General features: G+C 41.5%; 2 protein-coding genes across 4 annotated transcripts in view; both read left to right on the forward strand.

Annotated features, from left to right (window-relative positions):
- Window positions 1-3,317, forward strand: part of GALNT6 (polypeptide N-acetylgalactosaminyltransferase 6) — a 76,820-nt gene extending 73,503 nt beyond the window's left edge. For all 3 annotated transcript variants that reach the window (XM_026677354.2, XM_026677358.2, XM_087956338.1), the window contains exon 11: window positions 1,300-3,317. In XM_026677354.2, the coding sequence (XP_026533139.1) occupies window positions 1,300-1,413 (114 nt within the window). In that variant the 3' untranslated portion in view covers window positions 1,414-3,317. The remainder of the gene's footprint in view (window positions 1-1,299) is intronic.
- A 1,573-nt stretch (window positions 3,318-4,890) lies between these two features.
- On the forward strand, window positions 4,891-9,347 carry CELA1 (chymotrypsin like elastase 1). Its single transcript, XM_087954196.1, is given in 5 exon segments — window positions 4,891-4,971; window positions 4,974-5,085; window positions 8,056-8,084; window positions 8,087-8,182; window positions 9,086-9,347. Coding segments are annotated over 5 exon segments (498 nt in total). The 3' UTR covers window positions 9,266-9,347.
- The last annotated feature ends 9,745 nt before the right edge of the window (window positions 9,348-19,092 follow it).

Genomic DNA, 19,092 nt, shown 5'->3' on the forward strand with positions numbered 1-19,092 from the left:
AAGGAAGGAAGGAAGGATGGCAGGCAGGCAGGCAGGCTGGAGGGAAGGGAAGGAAGGAAGGAAGGATGGCAGGCAGGCAGGCAGGCAGGCTGGAGGGAAGGGAAGGGAAGGAAGGAAGGAAGGAAAAAATAAGATTCTTGGCAGTTTTCTTTGAGAGAAAAAGAAACTGGATAAAAGGAAACGTGAAATGTATTTAATTTATATGCTGCCCATCACACTGTCAGGTAGCACTGTGTGAAATGGCAAAAAATCATTTGAACAAAAGGAATCTATTTGCCAAATTTTGATTATGTTAGGTATACAGTTAAGTCAGATTAAAATTTTGAAAAATGTTTTTAAGAGATCCTTTGTCCCAGCTTGGAGTTAATTGCCAATCAACTGTACTCTTACCTCTGCATGACATCATTCTGGAGGGAGAGAGACACATCAGTCATCACCTAGCAATAACCAGAAGAGCTGCTCAGTTTTCATTTTGTAGCTGTAGGAATTAAATGAAGTTTCAAAACTATTTAAGGAAATAGTTCATATGTACTTAAATGTTTCTGAAATCTTTCTTTTTCTTTGTTCAAAGTCAATGGAAAGATTTTCAGAAAAAGATAAATTTTCACAAAAGAGGCTGTTTGGCTTAGGCCTCCAGATGTGAACCAGCGTTGGCAGTTCAGATAATGTCATGAAGGATTAAGAAGCAGAAAAGTCTAATTCCATCTTCAGATATCATGATTTTATCAGTGCAGAAGCTGGGAGTGATATATTTCCACCTATATCTGCACATAAAAAATAGCTTTATCCCCTGCACCTGAAGATGAGAAAAGTTGTCCTACTACACAGGAAGTGGTTTGAGCGTGCTCCAGGTGGTGATGTTACATCAGCAAATGGGGCTGTTTCTAGCTTCGACTGCACCACTTTTCTCAAAGGGTAGGGCGTAGGTTGACTAAATGTGAGCCATACTGGAAGGTCCTCCAGGTGGAAGCATGGCCAGCATGCCCTATCCTTTTGTGTAGAGCAGGGCTGTCAAACTCCTGGCCCATGGGCCAGATGCGTCACACACTGGCCACACCCATGCCTGTTTTAGCAAAGGGGGAAAAAGTCCCGATACATCACATGATGCCGCTGTGACGATGTGAGTTTGACACTCCAGGTGTAGAGCATCTTCTTGGCTTAACAGAACCTTTAGCTGTAGAGTTAAAAAGAAAGAAACAAAAAGAGATATTAAAGTTCTACTCCCAGAATTCCTAGCCATTTTAGTCAGTGGAGTCTTTGATTATGTTCTATCTCAACAGTGTGCCTTTTTTTTTTTAGGATCACCTGCTTAAGAATGTAGCAATTAACTGGTGTTTGTCTGCAAGAGGTGAGCATCCATCCATGGCTCCCTGCAACACTGCAGATGCTCATCAGATCTGGCACTTCAGCTAAAGAAGTCCAAGAAAAAGACCAAAGCAGCTCTGGAATGCATCTCCTGTCAAAGCTCCCATTCTTCTGAACTTGCTTTCTAGCGACAGACGGTATATTTCAGGAAGTGAGAGGGGGAACCAATTTGCTGCATAACCCAAAATTTGCCTGTAACACTCTTGTGCCTTTTGCAATAAGCTCAAAACAGCCAACATTGGTATATTGGTTTATCTGGGCTTTCTTGATAAAAACTAATAATAATTACAAGCTGGTATATTTGCTCTTTAGAATACTAGATACATTATCAAAGTTCCATACTCTGAGGCAAACTACACTGGCAATGTTCATATGGCTGTAGAGAAAAAATGGCCATCGGCCAGATGTGAACTCAAACATTTCCCTTATTTGTATGTTGTGAATATTATAGGAAGTAGTGCTTTGAGGCTCTGACCTAAGGAATAAATTGTCTGTGTATAGTTTAGAGAATAATTGGATGCCAAAGATAATGACTTTAATCTGTTACATAGGAAACGCTGCTTCTGACAATACTGAGCATTGGGAGGAGAAATCTTTGTAATTCTAATGCTTTCTCAACTGTCTTAAAGGTCTTTGCACTGACATGCAGGTGAGCGGCAGGCAAACCTCTGCTTCCAAAGGCTCAGTGCGGCTACCTGCAATTAAAACAGTAAATGCTGGCCTGCAGTATGGTTGTGCGACTGAAATCCTAGCCCTTTTGCACAGGCTGAGGCCCGTGTTTTACCTCAAGCTTTGGAGCTTTTGCCAGCATGCTGCAGGTTGCAACTGATGATTCTGTGGAAGAATTAAAACTGTGTCTTCTAGCTGTTCAGTTCTCTCCAGCAAATGGAAGAGAAGGAATGCAGTAAGGTTGTGGCACTTCCTTAGCCCTTCCCCATGTCTGAGTTTAATGTGCCTTTTAGTTCTCCCAACCTCTGCAGTCTAGGCCTTCAGAAGGGTGCAACTTGCTTCCATTCTTCATGACTAAACAGGGCCCAACCTGGCTTTTCTATACTGCACTGGTGTTAACATCCTGCAGTGGGAGATGGCATGTGGCTTGATTTCAGATACTTCCATAGCCTTTGTGATACACTGCAATGCCAGGAATAAAGAAAGCTTGCTAATGTGCCTTTAAACAAATAAATAAAGCAAAACACTAGCGGAGCAGGAAGCTATCTCTCATGAGAAACCAGCTGCCAAATGAAGGCTTACTCACATCAGTGGATGGGAGTTAAAGCAACGCAAAAAAAGCAAAATTTGTGTGTGTGTATCTGTATATTTGTGTTTGCATTTCATTGATGAGAAATACCCACTAGGAAAGCAGCTAGAGTAAAGTGATCATGGCTACTGCTAATCATAGTGATGTGCTAGACCAAAAATTTGCCCTTGTTTGTAATGTTTCTAAGAAAACAATCAGATGTACATTTCTTGAATTTCCTCAGATAAGGGGCAGAAAGGACAGGGTCCTCTCTGTAACAAGGTTGTCAGCTCCCAAACAGCAACTTTCTTATAACTGACAATGCTGGTAATACTTGTAACTTATAAATAATTAGCATTTTCACCTTCCATAGAAGGTATAAGTCCAAAGAGAAAAATAGATTTTGGATTTTTGTAAGTACTGGGTATTTTATGAGTACACCACACTTTTAATTGCCGATTGGTTGACATTACAGATCAAAATCTATCTGTGCATGATTCCATCTTTCCATTTTAAAAGGACAAGGCTGGTTTCCATACAATACTTTTAGCATTTTCGAAGAACGGAGACAGGGTGAAAGGGTTTTTTTTGAATGCAGGAGCTAGCATTAGAAGTTTTGGTTCATTTGCTGGAAAAATTTTCAGATGAAACAAATGTCTTGCTCTGGTAATCTTGACTGGAAATAAACAAAGCTGATAACTATTTTATGAAGAAATTCTGTGTTGGGTTCATTTTCTTTTCACTAATTCTCCATTTCTTTATAATTAATGTTGGAGCACACATCCTAACCCAGCCCTATTCTTCAATGACTCTATTTCATTTAAAGGAGATTGGTAATCATATAAGCTATACCAGGAGTCCTCAATTTACACCTCAAATTTCTGTTGCCAAGCAAGGCAGTGAATTTTACCCCGTTTTATATTTATTGCCACAGTTGTTAAGCAAATCACTGTAGTAATTAGGTGAATCATGCGGTTGTCTTTGTTTGATGGAAGTCGGATGGGAAGGTTACAAATGGTGATCGCATGACCCAGGGATGGTACATTTGTCATGTTGCCAAATTGACAATTGCCAAGCACCCAACTTTGATTATGTGACCATGGGGATACTGCAATGGTTGTATGTGTGAAAAACAGTTGTAAGTCACTTTTTTCAGTAACTTCAAATGATCATTAAAGGAATGGCTGTACATGAAACTGGGCTGGAAGAGCATGTGACATTTTTGTCATTGCTTCTTTCAATAGAATAGAATATGAATATGGAATGGAATGGAATGGAGAATGGAATGGAATGGAATGGAATGGAATGGAATGGAATGGAATGGAATGGAATAGAATAGAATAGAATAGAATAGAATAGAATAGAATAGAATAGAATAGAATAGAATAGAATAGAATAGAATAGGTTTCATCCTTTCAGACTTTGTTCACAAACATGGTTCACAACTGGATTATTTATATCCCTACATCACACATAGAGTCAACAGTTCCCATTTTGTGGAATTGACATATTTTGATTACTTTTACTATGGATCAGATTAAGCTTTGTATTGACTAGTTCTTCCTGAAAGCCTCTACTCAAACATCTCTTACTTTGTTCACTTTTTCCAAGTGTTTTTTCCATAGAAAGGAAGTTAAATTCTATCAAACGTAAGACATTATGCAAACATGACTTCTGGTTGATTGGTTGGTTTTATTCAACTGCTTGAGTTCTCCAGGTCACCAATGCAAAATATTAATAAAACAAGTATGCCTTGAATCCTTCTGGGAAAATAAAATGGTATATGAAAATGACCTTGGGAGAGAGAATGAAGAACTAAGTAATGGTGTGATAAGAGGAGTTTAATCTGCAGATGGGGGGAAAACATGGGAAGCATTTCAGAAGGGACCCTCCCTAGTTTTCCAAAGAGTAAAAGGAGGGGAGGGGAGAAATACTTTCAGTCTTACAAGCTTCTGTTAATATAACCTTGCAATAAAGATAGAGCTAATACCCCTAGTTGTGCTTCTTGCCTGGACTACCTTGCAAGGGTGAGAGAAAAGGATTGGCTGCAAAATATCTTTTTAGCTATCTTTATAAGTAACATGCTTTAGTTAAGTGTCATTTTGAAAGCACTGCAACCAAAATGATACTGTGCAAAACATTGTTTAGTGGGGCATATCCATAGGGCCACCAAGAGCGATGAAAGTAGGAAGTGACTCCTATTAATTGTCATAAACCTTTTTGCCTCAAGTACTTTGTTACTTCTGTTCCTTATCGGACAATATTTCTAAGTGGCGTTTTTGAAATTTATGGAAAGATTCCAAATTCATGACTCAACTCTTACTTTATTTTCTTGCCCTCTTATCTATAGAAGGATGCATTTCCGTCTGGTGTGGCTGGTGACCAAGACATTTATAAGAATGAAGGAACTGAGCAGACCCTAAGTGTGGAACGGATCTTTGTGCATCCGAAGTAGAACAGCAATAATGTTGCTGGAAGGTTAAGTGGAGTTGTCCTGAAAACTGCTAGGTCCTACCCATGCATTTTTTAAGTTGGGGATTTGTGGGGTTGGGGTTTTTTTTACTTTGTTTTTTAGGTCAATAAGTGTGTTGAGACATTGAGACTTTCTTGGAGGGTGTTCTCAAAAAATACTCCTGATGACTAGAATCAGTCAATCTGAACCTAAACCAATGAGGAGGTTCCAATTTGTGATAAAGGTTGCAATTATGCCAAACTATTGGATAGTTGGGTTCTGAATGTGCTGAACTATTGCCTAGGTTGTCCTTGTATGTTCTGCAGCACATGGCTTACCACCTTGCCCAAATTTTGGATACAAGTCACTTCTAGTCATTCCAGACCATTGAGTCTGTCCATGGTTTGCATCAAGTAAATGGAAGAAGTGTCTCTAGTATTGAGAGAGATCTAATCAATGCCAGGAGGATCCATTTGGTGTAGTGGTTAAAGGAGCAGGATAAAACCAAAGAGACTGTTTGCTGTAGCCAGCTGTGTGATCTTGGATCGGTCATACTCTGTCAGCTTGAGCAAGCAGGCAAGGGCAAACCACTTCCAATATCTTGCCAAGAAAATGGCATGAACCTGCCAATATTGTCACTAGGAGGCAAGACTGACTTGAGGGCACACAAAAAAAACCACTATATTGCCAAATCATGAATGTTGTTTTTGGAAACCGCAGGTCTCCATCTGATTGCTGATGACAGTGGGCAATGAAAGAACTAGTGTTGTACTGTATATTTGCCACACTGCTATTTAATATAAAACAGGCCTATATTCTTGTTTCTGGTGAATCTTCATTTCATCTTTTCTCTTCCAATTCTAGTTTCTCTGCTCCTTGGCAGCTTTGACATTGTATTACTCTTATCTTTCAAGAAGCGCAGCTCTGAACATATTCATGCAACCTAGTGTTTTATGTTCCTTTGGCCAGATCCTGCCCAGAAATGTATCACCAGAAGCAAATATTATTAGAATTCACACAATATACAAAGGAATAATAAAAGCAGTATCCCTTGATGATTCAGGGACATAGGTGCTTGTTGTTTGTCTTCTTAATTCCAATCAATCATCAATCAGTCAATCAAATAAGACCATTAATATTGAAATGAACAGATTGTGAATAAATGTCCTCCTAATTAGATGAGCATTTGCAATGGTGGTGAACATTTGTGTGGAATTCTAACATATCTTAAGAACCAGTCTGTCAAGAACCCTATTCAAGTAAGCATTCTGCAAGCTAATATAGATGTCCCAAAGGTGCTTTTTTTCAAAAGGCAACTGGACTTTCTTTGTTTTCCCTTGAGCAGATTTCACTTCTCATCCAAGAAGCTTCATCAGTTCTGGCAGGATGGTGGAGGGATGAAAGGATTAGTTCTGATAGGATGGGGAGAGTCAGAACTAATCCTTCCATTCCCTCCCACACCATCATGCCAGAACTGATGAAGCTTCTTGGATGAGAAGCAAAATATCTTCAAGGAAAAACAAAGCCAGTTGCCTTTTGAAAAAGAACTTTCTGGACAATCATGACCTGGTTGACTGAGGATCACCATAAAGTCAGTATCGGTGTGCTTTTTTACTGCATCAATGCTTGCCTTTCTTCTAAGAGTTCGACATAATTAGGGGTTCTCCCCTAATTTTATCTTTGCAATAATTTTTCTGACAGAATGATTTGGCTAAAGAAAGAGAAACTGCTGTTGAGATCCAGAGAAGTGGCATTAAAGCAAATATTCAGAAACTTACATAAGCAAAGAAAGGACAAAAGCATTGCTTAGATCCTGCAAACAGAAACAATATTAGGAAGATGCTGAAGCTGGCTTCTCTCTACTTTGAAGGATATAATAGAGAGAATAGTACAATCAGACTTAAAAGATTTTACCATATTATTATAGCCTACTTGTTCTGTCTCACCTGTAGCCACAAGGTGAGAGTCCAAATTTCCAAAGGAAAATACACAAACAGACAGAAACAGGAATGACAGAGTTAACTTCCTTTGGCTGAATCCTTCTTTGGCAGTTTTCCCAGAAGCTGCCTACCAAGTCTGATAACGAGCAGAACCATAAATCAGAGGCAAACGCCACACAGAATAATTTGTCCGAACTGCTAACTCAAATAAACAAGTTGACCCGAACAGGGATTCAGAGCTAACACGCCTCCTTATATTCCCTGAGGGGTGTGTCAGTCTCTTTTCTCAGTCCCTGATTTGACATTTCCTTTTACGTTGTATTTCACGTTTCTGCCTGCGTCTTTGCCTTGCATCAGACCAGCATTTCTCGGCTTGATCTTCAGCCAATGACTCCGGCACGCTCTCCTGATTATCTGCCGACACCTGAGGCACAATCAGGGAGGAAGATTCTGGGGAGGAAGACGACTCCGAAACTTCCAGCAAAGCAGGCTCAAACCTTAATGCCAGATCTTCCTCATCACTCGAGCCTATGTCTTCTGACAGAGCAGGTTCAAACCTCCGAGTCACAACACCTACTGCTGTGGTATCATTCTAGTCCTGTAGATTTTATTTTTGGTTCTGTATCTCATAGGAATGACACTAACCAAAATCACCCAGTCAACTCCATCTCCATTGGAGACTTGAATCTGAACCGTGTTCCTATTCTGACACCTTCACCTCTAGCTATATAGATCTGCCATTTTGCTCTGCTCTAGTTTGATCTTGATGCCTTGAAAGAAAAAATGATGAAGCTAGACAGGCAGTCTACTTATCCATTGCATGAAATATGAGGGACATGTGGCTTTTCAGATGCTGTTGAACTTCAGTTCCCAGTCATCCCCATCGATATGGCCAATGGCGAGGCGGTTCAGCAGTAAGTGAAGAACCAAAGATTCTCCACACCTACATTATGCTCTTCATCACTGGGAGATCCTCCTTCCATTTTACAAGGCGGGAAGTCAAAATGAAACTTAGGCTTATCGTTCTTCTTAAGCATACTGACACCATCACTCTGGTACAGCAAATGGACAGCTGGCATCAACTCTGCAGAGCAAGCTTATCTCCCACTCCTGGATCCTGCTATCTGCTGCAATTCATCCTATTGGGGCTTGAGAGTTAAGGATACCATGGTGTGTGCTGGATGCCTGGTAATCTCATGCTATAAAAAACATGGTGTAAAAAGCAAAAACTTGTTAACAACAGAAGGGAGTTTCAGGAAGGTCATTGCCTGCCACAACTGCCTTTATCTAGCTCAGCCTTCTGCTCTGCCTTGGACCACTTCAATTTGGCAGAATGTATGCAAATTCAGCAATGCTAAGCTGTGCTTCTCTAAACTATACGACAGGAGAAATTTCCTGTCAATGTGAACAATTAATTAGTGGAATGATTTGCCTCCAGAAATTGGGATGCTTCAACACCAAGGGATTGCTTTAAGGGATTGGATAGCCATTTATCCAGAGTGGTTTAGGGTCTCCTGCTTGAGCAAGGCATTGAAGACCTGCAAGGTTTCTTCCAGCTCTGTTATCCTGTATTCTCATTGCTTTGCACCCATTCCAGGTTCTATGAATCTTCTTGAGATGGAGCATTCAGTATTGGATGCAAAACCACCAGTGGGGTCTGTCCCATGCAGAGCCAAGGGAAAGGATGTTGGTTGGGAAATTAAGAGAGTTGAATTCCATACATCTTAAAAGTTCTCAAGGCTTGGAAACAGCACTTTGGATCCAAAACTCTTTTGAATTGCAAAGCCAAGAATCCTCCATCTAATATCTGTTTCCTAAGGAAGAACTTTTTGTTATCTGAGAAAACTCTGGCAAATTTACCTTGGGGATCAAACTTTGGTGATAGGATTTGGTTATTTATCCACTTCTTAATTGCAATATCTCTAGAATCCAAATTTCTTCAAAATAACCATGCTGCAAAAGCTAAGCATCGGTCGTCTGCTTGGTGGACGACTCATTTGCAGGCTACACATTGTCCTACCTTGGTTTATTTCAGCAGCTATTTCATGCTTTGTGGCAAAACCAGAGAGCACAATTGATTTGGTGATGTAGCTCTCCCATCTTTACTTTGCATTCTATGGGGATTCAGGAGGGCCTTTAAACAGCAGATATGTTGTCCGTTAAATCACTAGCTTTGTTTCCAGAAGTGGACACAATATTTACTCAAAGCTTACTGTGTTTACTCTTGTCTCGGCTTATATTTCCTGGACGAATAATGTTAATTTGTCATAGAATCAAAGAATCATCACATGTAAGGGCTGATCATTTTATTCATCCCCTGGCTTAGAAATGCTTTTATGGGAACTAGATAAGGGAAAAGGTCAGAAAAAACTCTGGGAGTTTTCACAGCTGATTCTGTTCAACTTCATTTGCTTGTTTTGTTTCTTTAATGATACGTCCATCCAACTCAAACACTGCATACAAGATTAGATGACAGGAAATGGACCAAAACAGGATAAAGATTTTCATTTCAAATCCAAACAGATGTAAGTCAGCAGGCAGAATCTCACATTTGCATCCTCTCCAATTTGGAGTTCCAATAATCTTGGGTTAATGCCCAAGGAAAACCTCAGGGTTTGTTTTTTTGAAGGCAAAAGAGTTGGGACCAATGATGTCGTGGGAGGGGATCATTCCAGAAGGTGGGTGTTCACAACTGAAGAATTGTGGAACAGTGCAGATGGATTGACAGTTTAGACCACCATGGGTGTCAAACTTGATCGCGTCATGTGATGTATTGGGATGTATCGCAGCGTTTTTTGCCTTTGTGGAGTTGGGGTGGGTGTGGCCTACATGTGACACATCCAGCCCACTGACCGCCAGTTTGACAGCCTGGTTTAGGCCAGATTTGCAATACCCATTTAGCCATAAATAAGATTGGTAAAAGAGGGCCAGTTTGATTTACTGGGGTGTGTGTATGTTAGTGAAAGTTTGACACAATTATTTATTTCCACCAAGTCTTTTCCTTAAATGATTTGGAGTACCAGCAAAAAGAAGCAGCAATTTATGTGGGTGGGAAAACAATTGTAATGATTTATTTCCTTGTTTGTTCATTTAATTGCATACTCTCGAATCTGGTGTTTACCTCATTACAGACATATAAAACATCCATGATAAAAAAAATAAATTAACATAAATCATTAACAAAATATGATATTCAAAATGTAACACAAAGTCACAAGACCTCAGTAATGATTTTAGGCCCATAAATAAAAGTTTGATTCATGGGCATCAACCACAAATTGAGGGTTGGAAGAAAAATAAGACTATATTTTGCACATTAAGTCATGTCAGTACAGCAAGAGTTGCAAGTTGCCATTTGCTTTCATAGCGCCTGTATGTCCACAAATGGCCCAACCCTTTTCCAAAACAAGAGATGATTTACAAAATAGGAATGGAAACTTGTTCTAGAGCTAGGCTACTATCACAGGCTGAGGGCCTTCACTGGGTTGGGTTCGAGAGAATAAATCTAGTCACTATCCTTTTAAACTATAATAGATTTTTTTATGTTATTTTTTTATCTCTACAGATGTTGTTTTGGCTTGAAATACTGACTATGGATATTTAAAACATTTGTATGTCTCCTAAAGATCATAAATGTATAATGTGTATGTAAAATTCAAATATTCTCCTTTCATATTTGTGGTCCTGAAATATTTTATATCATTTTTGTAAGCCTAAGTATTAACTGACATCAAGAATATTCTTATATGTTTTCCTTTGCTTACAATTGTTAGTTTCCTCTAATGTCCAGTTTCTAAAATCATTGCTTATCTTTGTTATGACAAAGATCTTTGTTATAGCCAGAATAGCCAAAATAAGTTTGTTTCCCATAACAGACTATTTATGTTTTGTAGTTATTCCCAAAACTTCTAGTAAAAGTCAATATTCCAAATTTATCTGCACCCTTAATCCATTTATAACTTTCTTAGATCAAAATCTTATTTTGTTTTTTGCTGTTTATTTCAAATCCTTAAAATTCTTTATTTTCTTTTGTTCAGAGTGGATACTTAGCCTTCCATCCTTCCAAGGTCAGTAAAATGAAGACCCAGATTACTGGGGGGACAATATGCTGACTTTGTAAACTCCTGAGAGAGGGCTTTAAAGCACTGTGAAGTGGTATATAAGTCTCAGTGCTAAGTGCTATTGCTATTTTGAGCCATGAAGGATTATTGTGAATGTTCCCATAAAGTGACACCAAAAGCATGTTTTACACATTTATGAGCCAACTGCTAGCCATGTGTTTGTCAGAACAGAACAATTTGCAATTTCCATTTCTTCACAGTCTAATATCTCCTTAATTATCTCTTCATCTTGAGGTCTTTCTTCATCTTTCCAATATTGTGCAAAGATAATCCTCGCTGCTATTAAAACATGTACCGGTAATATTAAATACATACTAGAGAAGAATTGCTTCCTAAACCATGATTTCCTTCCCCTCTCACAGGGGAAGACTCTGGAACACACCTTCTCCAAGACAGGCAAAATCATATATAACTGGGATCATGTTCCCTAAAGGAACAATCAGGATTAATGTTGCCAGAACTTCCTTAAATTATTAAATTGTATCCTGCACTGTATGTAGCACTTCAAGTAGTTTACATAAATACTAGTTGTTTCCTTGCTTCTTTAGGGAGTCACAAGCTGCTTTCAGGGCTGAAAGGTAGGATATAAATCAAAGGAGAAATCCATCATTTACACATAGTTCTATTCTACACACCCTATTGGTCTTTGCCTTGGCCTGACTTACTCAGCTTTCTCTTTATTGGGTAGGTGAATGTAGATATGGATATTCTTATACCTCAAATGCAGTGATGGGATTTGATGAGTTAAATAAGCTAACCCAAAGGCATTAACTGAACTTACTGTTTTAAGTTGTTCCTGCTCAAGCCAGGCTTGACACTGAGCCTCTCTTTAAAAAATGCTGTCTAGATTCAAACACTTTAGCAATAGCTTACAAAGGTTTTAGTGGAAACTATAGGCTTTCACCATCCTCTTGCTGGACAATTCCCCTGCCGCTCTGCTCTTCCACTTTTCTGTTCCAGAAAAGAAATAGCCAATTGTTTTCATTCCTGTGGGTAGATCTTCTTGAACATATATGTCTGTCTGTCTCTGCCTGTCTATTCTGGTGTCTTCAAGTCAGTCTTGACTGATGGTAACTGCCTGGACAACTCCTTACAGTTTTCTTTGCAAGATTTCAGAAATGGTTTGCTCTTGACTGCTTCCTAGGATTAAGAGAGAGTGACTGGCCCAAGATCATTCATGCTTAAGGTGGAACCAGAACTCACGATCTCCCAGTTTCCACCCTGGTGCTTTCACCAATATGCCAAACTTCTCTCACTTATCTATATAGAGAAAGTTAAAGCATTCACATGCAGCTACACGAACGTACCACAAGCTATCTGACCTATTTTGTTCTAATGTCTTTTAAGCCCATCTTTACTGTAACTGCTGTAGTAGCAGAATGGTTATATGACAACTTTTGCCTTGCAAATAGAAGGTTGCAGTTCAAAACATGGCAGAAAGTATTCAAATTATTAGGGTTTTTTTTCCCTACAACCTTCCTTTTAAAAACAGATAAACTTCCCAATGATGCATAGTTTTTCTGTTCCCTAAAGTTGAAGGATTTCATTCCTAACTTCCTATAACCCATTGGTCTGGTGGTTTTGCTCTGTTTTTTTGTTTTTTACTTTTTCCTCTTTTTTTGTTAAAAAAACTTTTAACAAAGTTATATGTATGTATATTTGTGTGTGTGTGTGTGCGCGCGCGCACATACACACACACCATATATATACTGAATGTATATGTATATGTATAAAGCCATAGAGATTGAAAAAAGACCTGAAAGCATGAATAGAAGAGATGATTCCACCAGACTGTCAATCATTTGGAAGCCTGCACTCACAAACAAAAAAATCTCCACACCACTAGCCAGGCAAACACCTGGGCACAAACAGATCCCCCCTGATACCTCCAGCTCAAACACACCCCAACCAGGCACCCAGATGAAACCTAGCTTCCTAACTAATGATAGCAGTCCATTTACTCGGAGCCAAGCTGCACTAAAAGCCTCCAATACAGGAACACAATTTTGCCAGCCAATCAAGACACAAAAAAGCCACAAAACAGACAGAAGATATTAGAAACACCAATCAAGCAGAACACAGCAAACTCCAAGACCAATAAACACAGACCAAGACTCCCAACCAATCAGGATGAAGACAAAACCATTCTGGCACAGCAGTAGGCTAGCCCCAAATTTAAAACTGAAACAACTGTAAAAGTCTGACTCACAGGCGAACACAATACAGAAGCCTGATGATGGCAGATGAGATTCTGCCGAAATGTTGCTACAACTTTAAAAGCACAACTACAATGACGTGGGAAAATACCCGAACAAAGTTGAATAACTATATATATATATATATATATATATATATATATATATATATATATATATATATGTATGTATGTATGTATGTATGTATGTATGATGTATGTATGTATGTATGTATGTATGTATGTATGTATGTATGTATGTTATGTCCCACCTTCAAAATCAAATAAGCAACGCCGAAAGCAGTCATCCTCAAAAGCAAAACAAACAAAGAGGAGTTTCAGAAGATAACAGCTGCTATTATTCACAGTCTACAGCACATTAATCCTGGCTTAAATCCACAAGCCTCCGAGCTTTGACCGTTCCTACTCCACGTAAATTAAACGCTTTGTTCCTGACAAATTTTCAAACTCAGGCGGATCCTTTTATAGTTATTAGGGCAACAGTTAATTTCCCTAATTACTGACTTGCCCTTCTCCTGCGTTCCAGCTGGTCTTGCCTCTTAAAGCGGTGTCTATTCCTGACATCTAACCAACAATTCTCCAAGTTCTCGTCTCCACTTGAAGATTCTCTTAAAACTTCTCTGTCAGCCATTCCCGGCTGATGATCAGATACTGAACCAGAGGAGGTCGAAGGTCCTGACCATTCTACTAAATCAGGTCTGTCCTCTCTTGTCACGTCCATCTCCTCCTCCTGATTATCATTCCAATCACTGAGCCATGCTGGCTCATATTTCTCTGCCATGTCCTCCTCACTTGAGCTCATATCAGCCACAGGAGCTGAATCCAAGTCCGGAGCCACAACACTATCCCTCACCGCAGGGCCCTTCCCCCGGGTCTGACGATCTGGATGCGGTTTCAAAGGGAAACGTTTATGAAAGTCCCGAATCATATCTGGAGCATGAACCGCAGACGCATCCGTCCATGAGCAAATTTCCGAGTCATCCACTCTCCTCCCGACTAAATACTGGAAACGACCCTTGAGCCAACGCGAATCAATAACGCTGACCACCGTGTCCTCAACAGCAGCCTCCTCAGGGGGCATCGATGAGGGAGTCGTACCAGCAGAATCACGCAGATGACACTCCAGAGAATCAGGAACCAAAAGAGATCGATGGAAAACAGGGTGAATGCGCATAGAACTTGGCAAAGTGAGTCGGTATGCCACAGGGTTAATAACCGCCTCAATCGGGAAGGGACCAATGAAACGATGGTCTAGCTTCCTAATAGGGCGATTGATCCTCAGATGTTTTGTGGATAACCACACCTTATCACCCACAGCTAACGGAGGCGTTGCTCGACGTGATTGGTCCGCAAACCGTTTATAATCGACTTTTGCCCTGTTAAGTTGTTGTACTACTAAACGGTGAACCGCTTGTAGTTCTTCCAGAAAATCTTGGGTCTCAGGAACCGGGAAATCCATCATCGTTAATGGGAAGAAGCGCGGATGATAAGCCACATTCGCAAAAAATGGCGTGACACGAGTGGAGGTGTGCTGCGAGTTGTTAAAAGCGAATTCTGCTAATGGGAGTTATTTCGCCCAATCATTTTGTCGCAGATTAACGAAACACCTCAAATATTGGGTAAGAATACCAATCACCTTCTCCATCCCGCCATCAGTTTCCGGATGGTGCGCTGACGCTAAGCATACTTGAACTTGTAGCGCCGCCATTAACTGTTTCCAAAATTGCACCGTAAACTGAACCCCACGATCAGAAACCACTCTATCCGGCAGTCCATGCAAACGAAAGATATGCTGCAAAAATAGCTGGGCCGTAGTGCGGGACGATGGCAATCTCCGACAGGGAATGAAATGAGCCATTTTAGTCAGCATATCAACTACCACGAGCACCGTCGTGAAGCCCGACGAGGATGGTAAATGCGTGAGAAAGTCCATGGAGATCGCTCCCCATGGTCTGCTCGGAGTCGGCAATGGTTGGAGGAGTCCAGGGGGCGCACCTGACGCCACTTTCGCTTGCCTACACTGAATGCAAGAAGCGACGTAAGAGGACACATCATGGCGAACCCGAGGCCACCAAAAAGTCCGGGTGACTAAATGCAATGTTTTATGAAATCCAAAATGACCAGCAGCGGGGTTATCATGACATTGTGTCATGATGAGAGCTCTCAACGGTCTGGTAGGCACATATAACAAACCCCGATGTCTGAGCAGACCTTCTTCAAAAGACCATGGAGAATCAGGTCCAACGTCCCCACGTCTCTGCTGCGTCCACGCATCCAAACGTTGCGCCTCCCGTAGGCGAGCCCGCAAATCTACCGGATCTTGCAGTACGGCCAAAGATTCCGGTGGTAACACTGTTCGTAAAGGAAGAGGATCTTCGGAGCAAATATACTCAGGCTTCCGAGACAACGCGTCTGCCCTCCGGTTCTGTCCACTTGGAACATAAGTAATGGAGAAATTGAATCGAGCGAAAAACAACGACCATCGAATCTGGCGTTGATTCAATTTCCTAGCTGTGTTTAAATGTTCCAAGTTTCGATGATCCGTCCGAACCTCTACCTTGTGCCGAGCCCCCTCTAAATGATGTCTCCAAGTCTCGAAAGCAGCCTTAATGGCCAACAACTCCTTTTCCCAGATGGTGTAATTGCGCTCTGAAGCGGTGAGCTTCCTAGAATAGTATGCGCAAGGGAAAAGAGGTGCGCCATCCTTTGAAGCTTGTAATAATACTGCTCCGATAGCGACATTAGAAGCATCTGTCTCGACCACAAATGGACGATTCGGATCAGAATGCCTCAATATCGGTTCGGCTACAAATGTTTTCATTAAAATGTCAAAAGCCTGTTGTTGCGGGGGCCCCCACACAAACAGGACCTTCTTACGGAGGAGCTGAGTTATGGGGTCCATTATTTTAGCAAAGTCCGGGATAAAAGTCCGATAGTAGTTGGCGAATCCCAAAAGTCGTTGTACGTCCTTGACTCGACGAGGGGCTTCCCAACTACACAAGGCCTCAACCTTTTTTGGGTCCATAGCAATGCCCTCGGGAGAAATGATGTGCCCTAAAAACTCTATTGACGACTGAAAAAAGAAACACTTCTCCAGTTTTGCGTAGAGTTTATGCTCCCAAAGACGCTGAAGCACTTGACGAACCTGCTGAAGATGTTGATCTCTGGACCTAGAATAAATCAAAATGTCGTCCAAATATATGACAACAAACTTATCCAGCATGTCCCGAAAAATATCATTCATCAAATGCTGGAATACAGCAGGAGCGTTGGTCAGGCCAAATGGCATGACGGTGTACTCGAAATGACCATAACGAGTGCCAAACGCCGTCTTCCACTCATCCCCCTTGCGCATCCGAACCAGATTATAGGCCCCACGCAGATCGAGTTTAGTGAAGATAGTAGCCTCCCGCAACCGCTCCATCAATTCCGGAATGAGCAGCAAGGGATAGCTATTCCTCACGGTGATAGAGTTCAGGCGTCTATAATCACAACAGAGATGAAGTTCTCCCGACTTCTTCTTAACAAAGAGAACGGGCGCCGAAAGAGGTGACGACGAGGGTCGAATAAATCCCCGAGCTAAGTTTTTATCTAAAAACTCTCGGAGTGCAACTAACTCGGGCTCTGACAAGGAATATAACCTCCCCTTTGGCAATGGAGCGCCCGGTATCAAGTCCACGGGACAATCATAAACACGATGTGGTGGTAATCGGTCTGCCTCCTGTTCGCTGAAAACATCGGAGAAATCCGACAGTTCCAAAGGAATCGAGACATCAGGAGCGGTGATGTTTTGGCCCGCGCAGACATGCCTCAGGTGGTCCACACATTGTAGGCTTGGAAAAGAAATGGCGTTCTGCACCCAAGCCACCAACGGATCGTGCAAACGCAGCCAGGATACTCCGAGCACCAAAGGGAGATGGGGGTTCGAGGTGACATAAAAACTTATCGCCTCCTCATGATCCCCAATAAGCATGCGTACTGGCTGGGTGGCAAAGCGAATAGGTCCCGACTTAAGTTCACGCCCATCTACGGTTTCCACCTTCATGGGGGGATTTACAGGAATTAATGGAACTCCAAAATGTTTCACAAAAGCACAGTCCATAAAACTGGTTGTAGCCCCTGAATCCACCAGCGCCACAGCGGGAATTCCCTCCTTCTGGGTCTGCAAAAATATACGAGTGTCCAACAGTAAATGCTGAGGAGGACCAGGATTTACTTCGGCAATTTGGGATGGGGGTGTAGGTCGTGTCCGACCTAGGGTTTCCCCGAGGTCGGGCCCACCCTGTTTCCCGACGGACCAGGAGTGGTTTCGGGCACAGGTCTACGAGTCCCTCTCCGAGTACAAGCCTTTGCAAAATGTCCCGGACCCCGCAATAAAGGCACAAGCCTTCCTGGAACCATCTCGAACGTCTCGCACCGTTAAGCGAGGGGCGAAGTGCGCCTATCTCCATCGGCTCCTCTGCTTGAATCTTGGGTTGAAAAACTCTCATAGGCGTAATGCGTGTGCGAGGAAATACAGGTAGTTCCACAACGGTCCGTTTACTCCCACGTTGCTGTAAGCGAGCTTCAACACGCAAACATTGGATTATTAATGCATCCAAAGTTGAAGCCTGCTCTGCATGGACTAGCTCATCCTTGATGGCATCAGACAAGCCTTCCTGGAATGCAGCCATATGAGCCGGTTCGTTCCAGTTAGAGTCCATGCACAACAAACAGAATTCTGCAACGTACTCTTGCAGGGAACGTTTTCCTTGATTAATGTCCATTAACTTTCTGTCCACAATTTGTAATTTAATTGGGTTCTCAAACATTACTTTCATTTGTTGAAGAAACCCTGAAATTGTCCAATAATGGGCTATCTTGCACTAATAAGGGAGTAGCCCATTTGGCAGCCTGCCCAGTTAATAAACTAATTATAAATCCCACCTTAGCCCGGTCGGTTGGGAAGTCTTCAAGCCTCACAGAAATATACAGTTGGCACTGGCCCACAAATGTCGAAAACATGTCCGTTTGCCCAGAAAATTTTTCTGGCATAGCTACCGAGCTTTTTCTCAAGGGAGGGGCAGGGGGAGCAGCAGCAGCAGTACCTTGTAAATTGGTAACATAATTCAACAGTTGAGTTACCTGATTCTGTAACGTTACGTTACTCTGAAGTAATTGATTAATCTGTAGTTGTTGCTGCTCCACCAATTGTTGCAATTGGTTTGAATCCATCGTTGCAAAGATGGTCTGTTGGGTCAGGAACAAAAATGTTATGTCCCACCTTCAAAATCAAATAAGCAATGCCGAAAGCAGTCGTCCTCAAAAGCAAAACAAACGAAGAGGAGTTTCAGAAGATAACAGCTGCTATTATTCACAGTCTACAGCACATTAATCCTGGCTTAAATCCACAAGCCTCCAAGCTTTGACCGTTGCTACTCCACGTAAATTAAACGCTTTGTTCCTGACAAATTTTCAAACTCAGGCGGATCCTTTTATAGTTATTAGGGCAACAGTTAATTTCCCTAATTACTGACTTGCCCTTCTCCTGCGTTCCAGCTGATCTTGCCTCTTAAAGCGGCGTCTATTCCTGACATCTAACCAACAATTCTCCAAGTTCTCGTCTCCACTTGAAGATTCTCTTAAAACTTCTCTGTCAGCCATTCCCCGGCTGATGATCAGATACTGAACCAGAGGAAGTCGAAGGTCCTGACCATTCTACTAAATCAGGTCTGTCCTCTCTTGTCACGCTCCATCTCCTCCTCCTGATTATCAGGCTCTAA

This window comes from Notechis scutatus, chromosome 2 (genome assembly GCF_049901735.1).
Source record: "Notechis scutatus isolate UNSWTSFEM ecotype Mainland chromosome 2, rNotScu1.2, whole genome shotgun sequence".
In the NCBI taxonomy this organism is placed as follows: Eukaryota; Metazoa; Chordata; class Lepidosauria; order Squamata; family Elapidae; genus Notechis; species Notechis scutatus.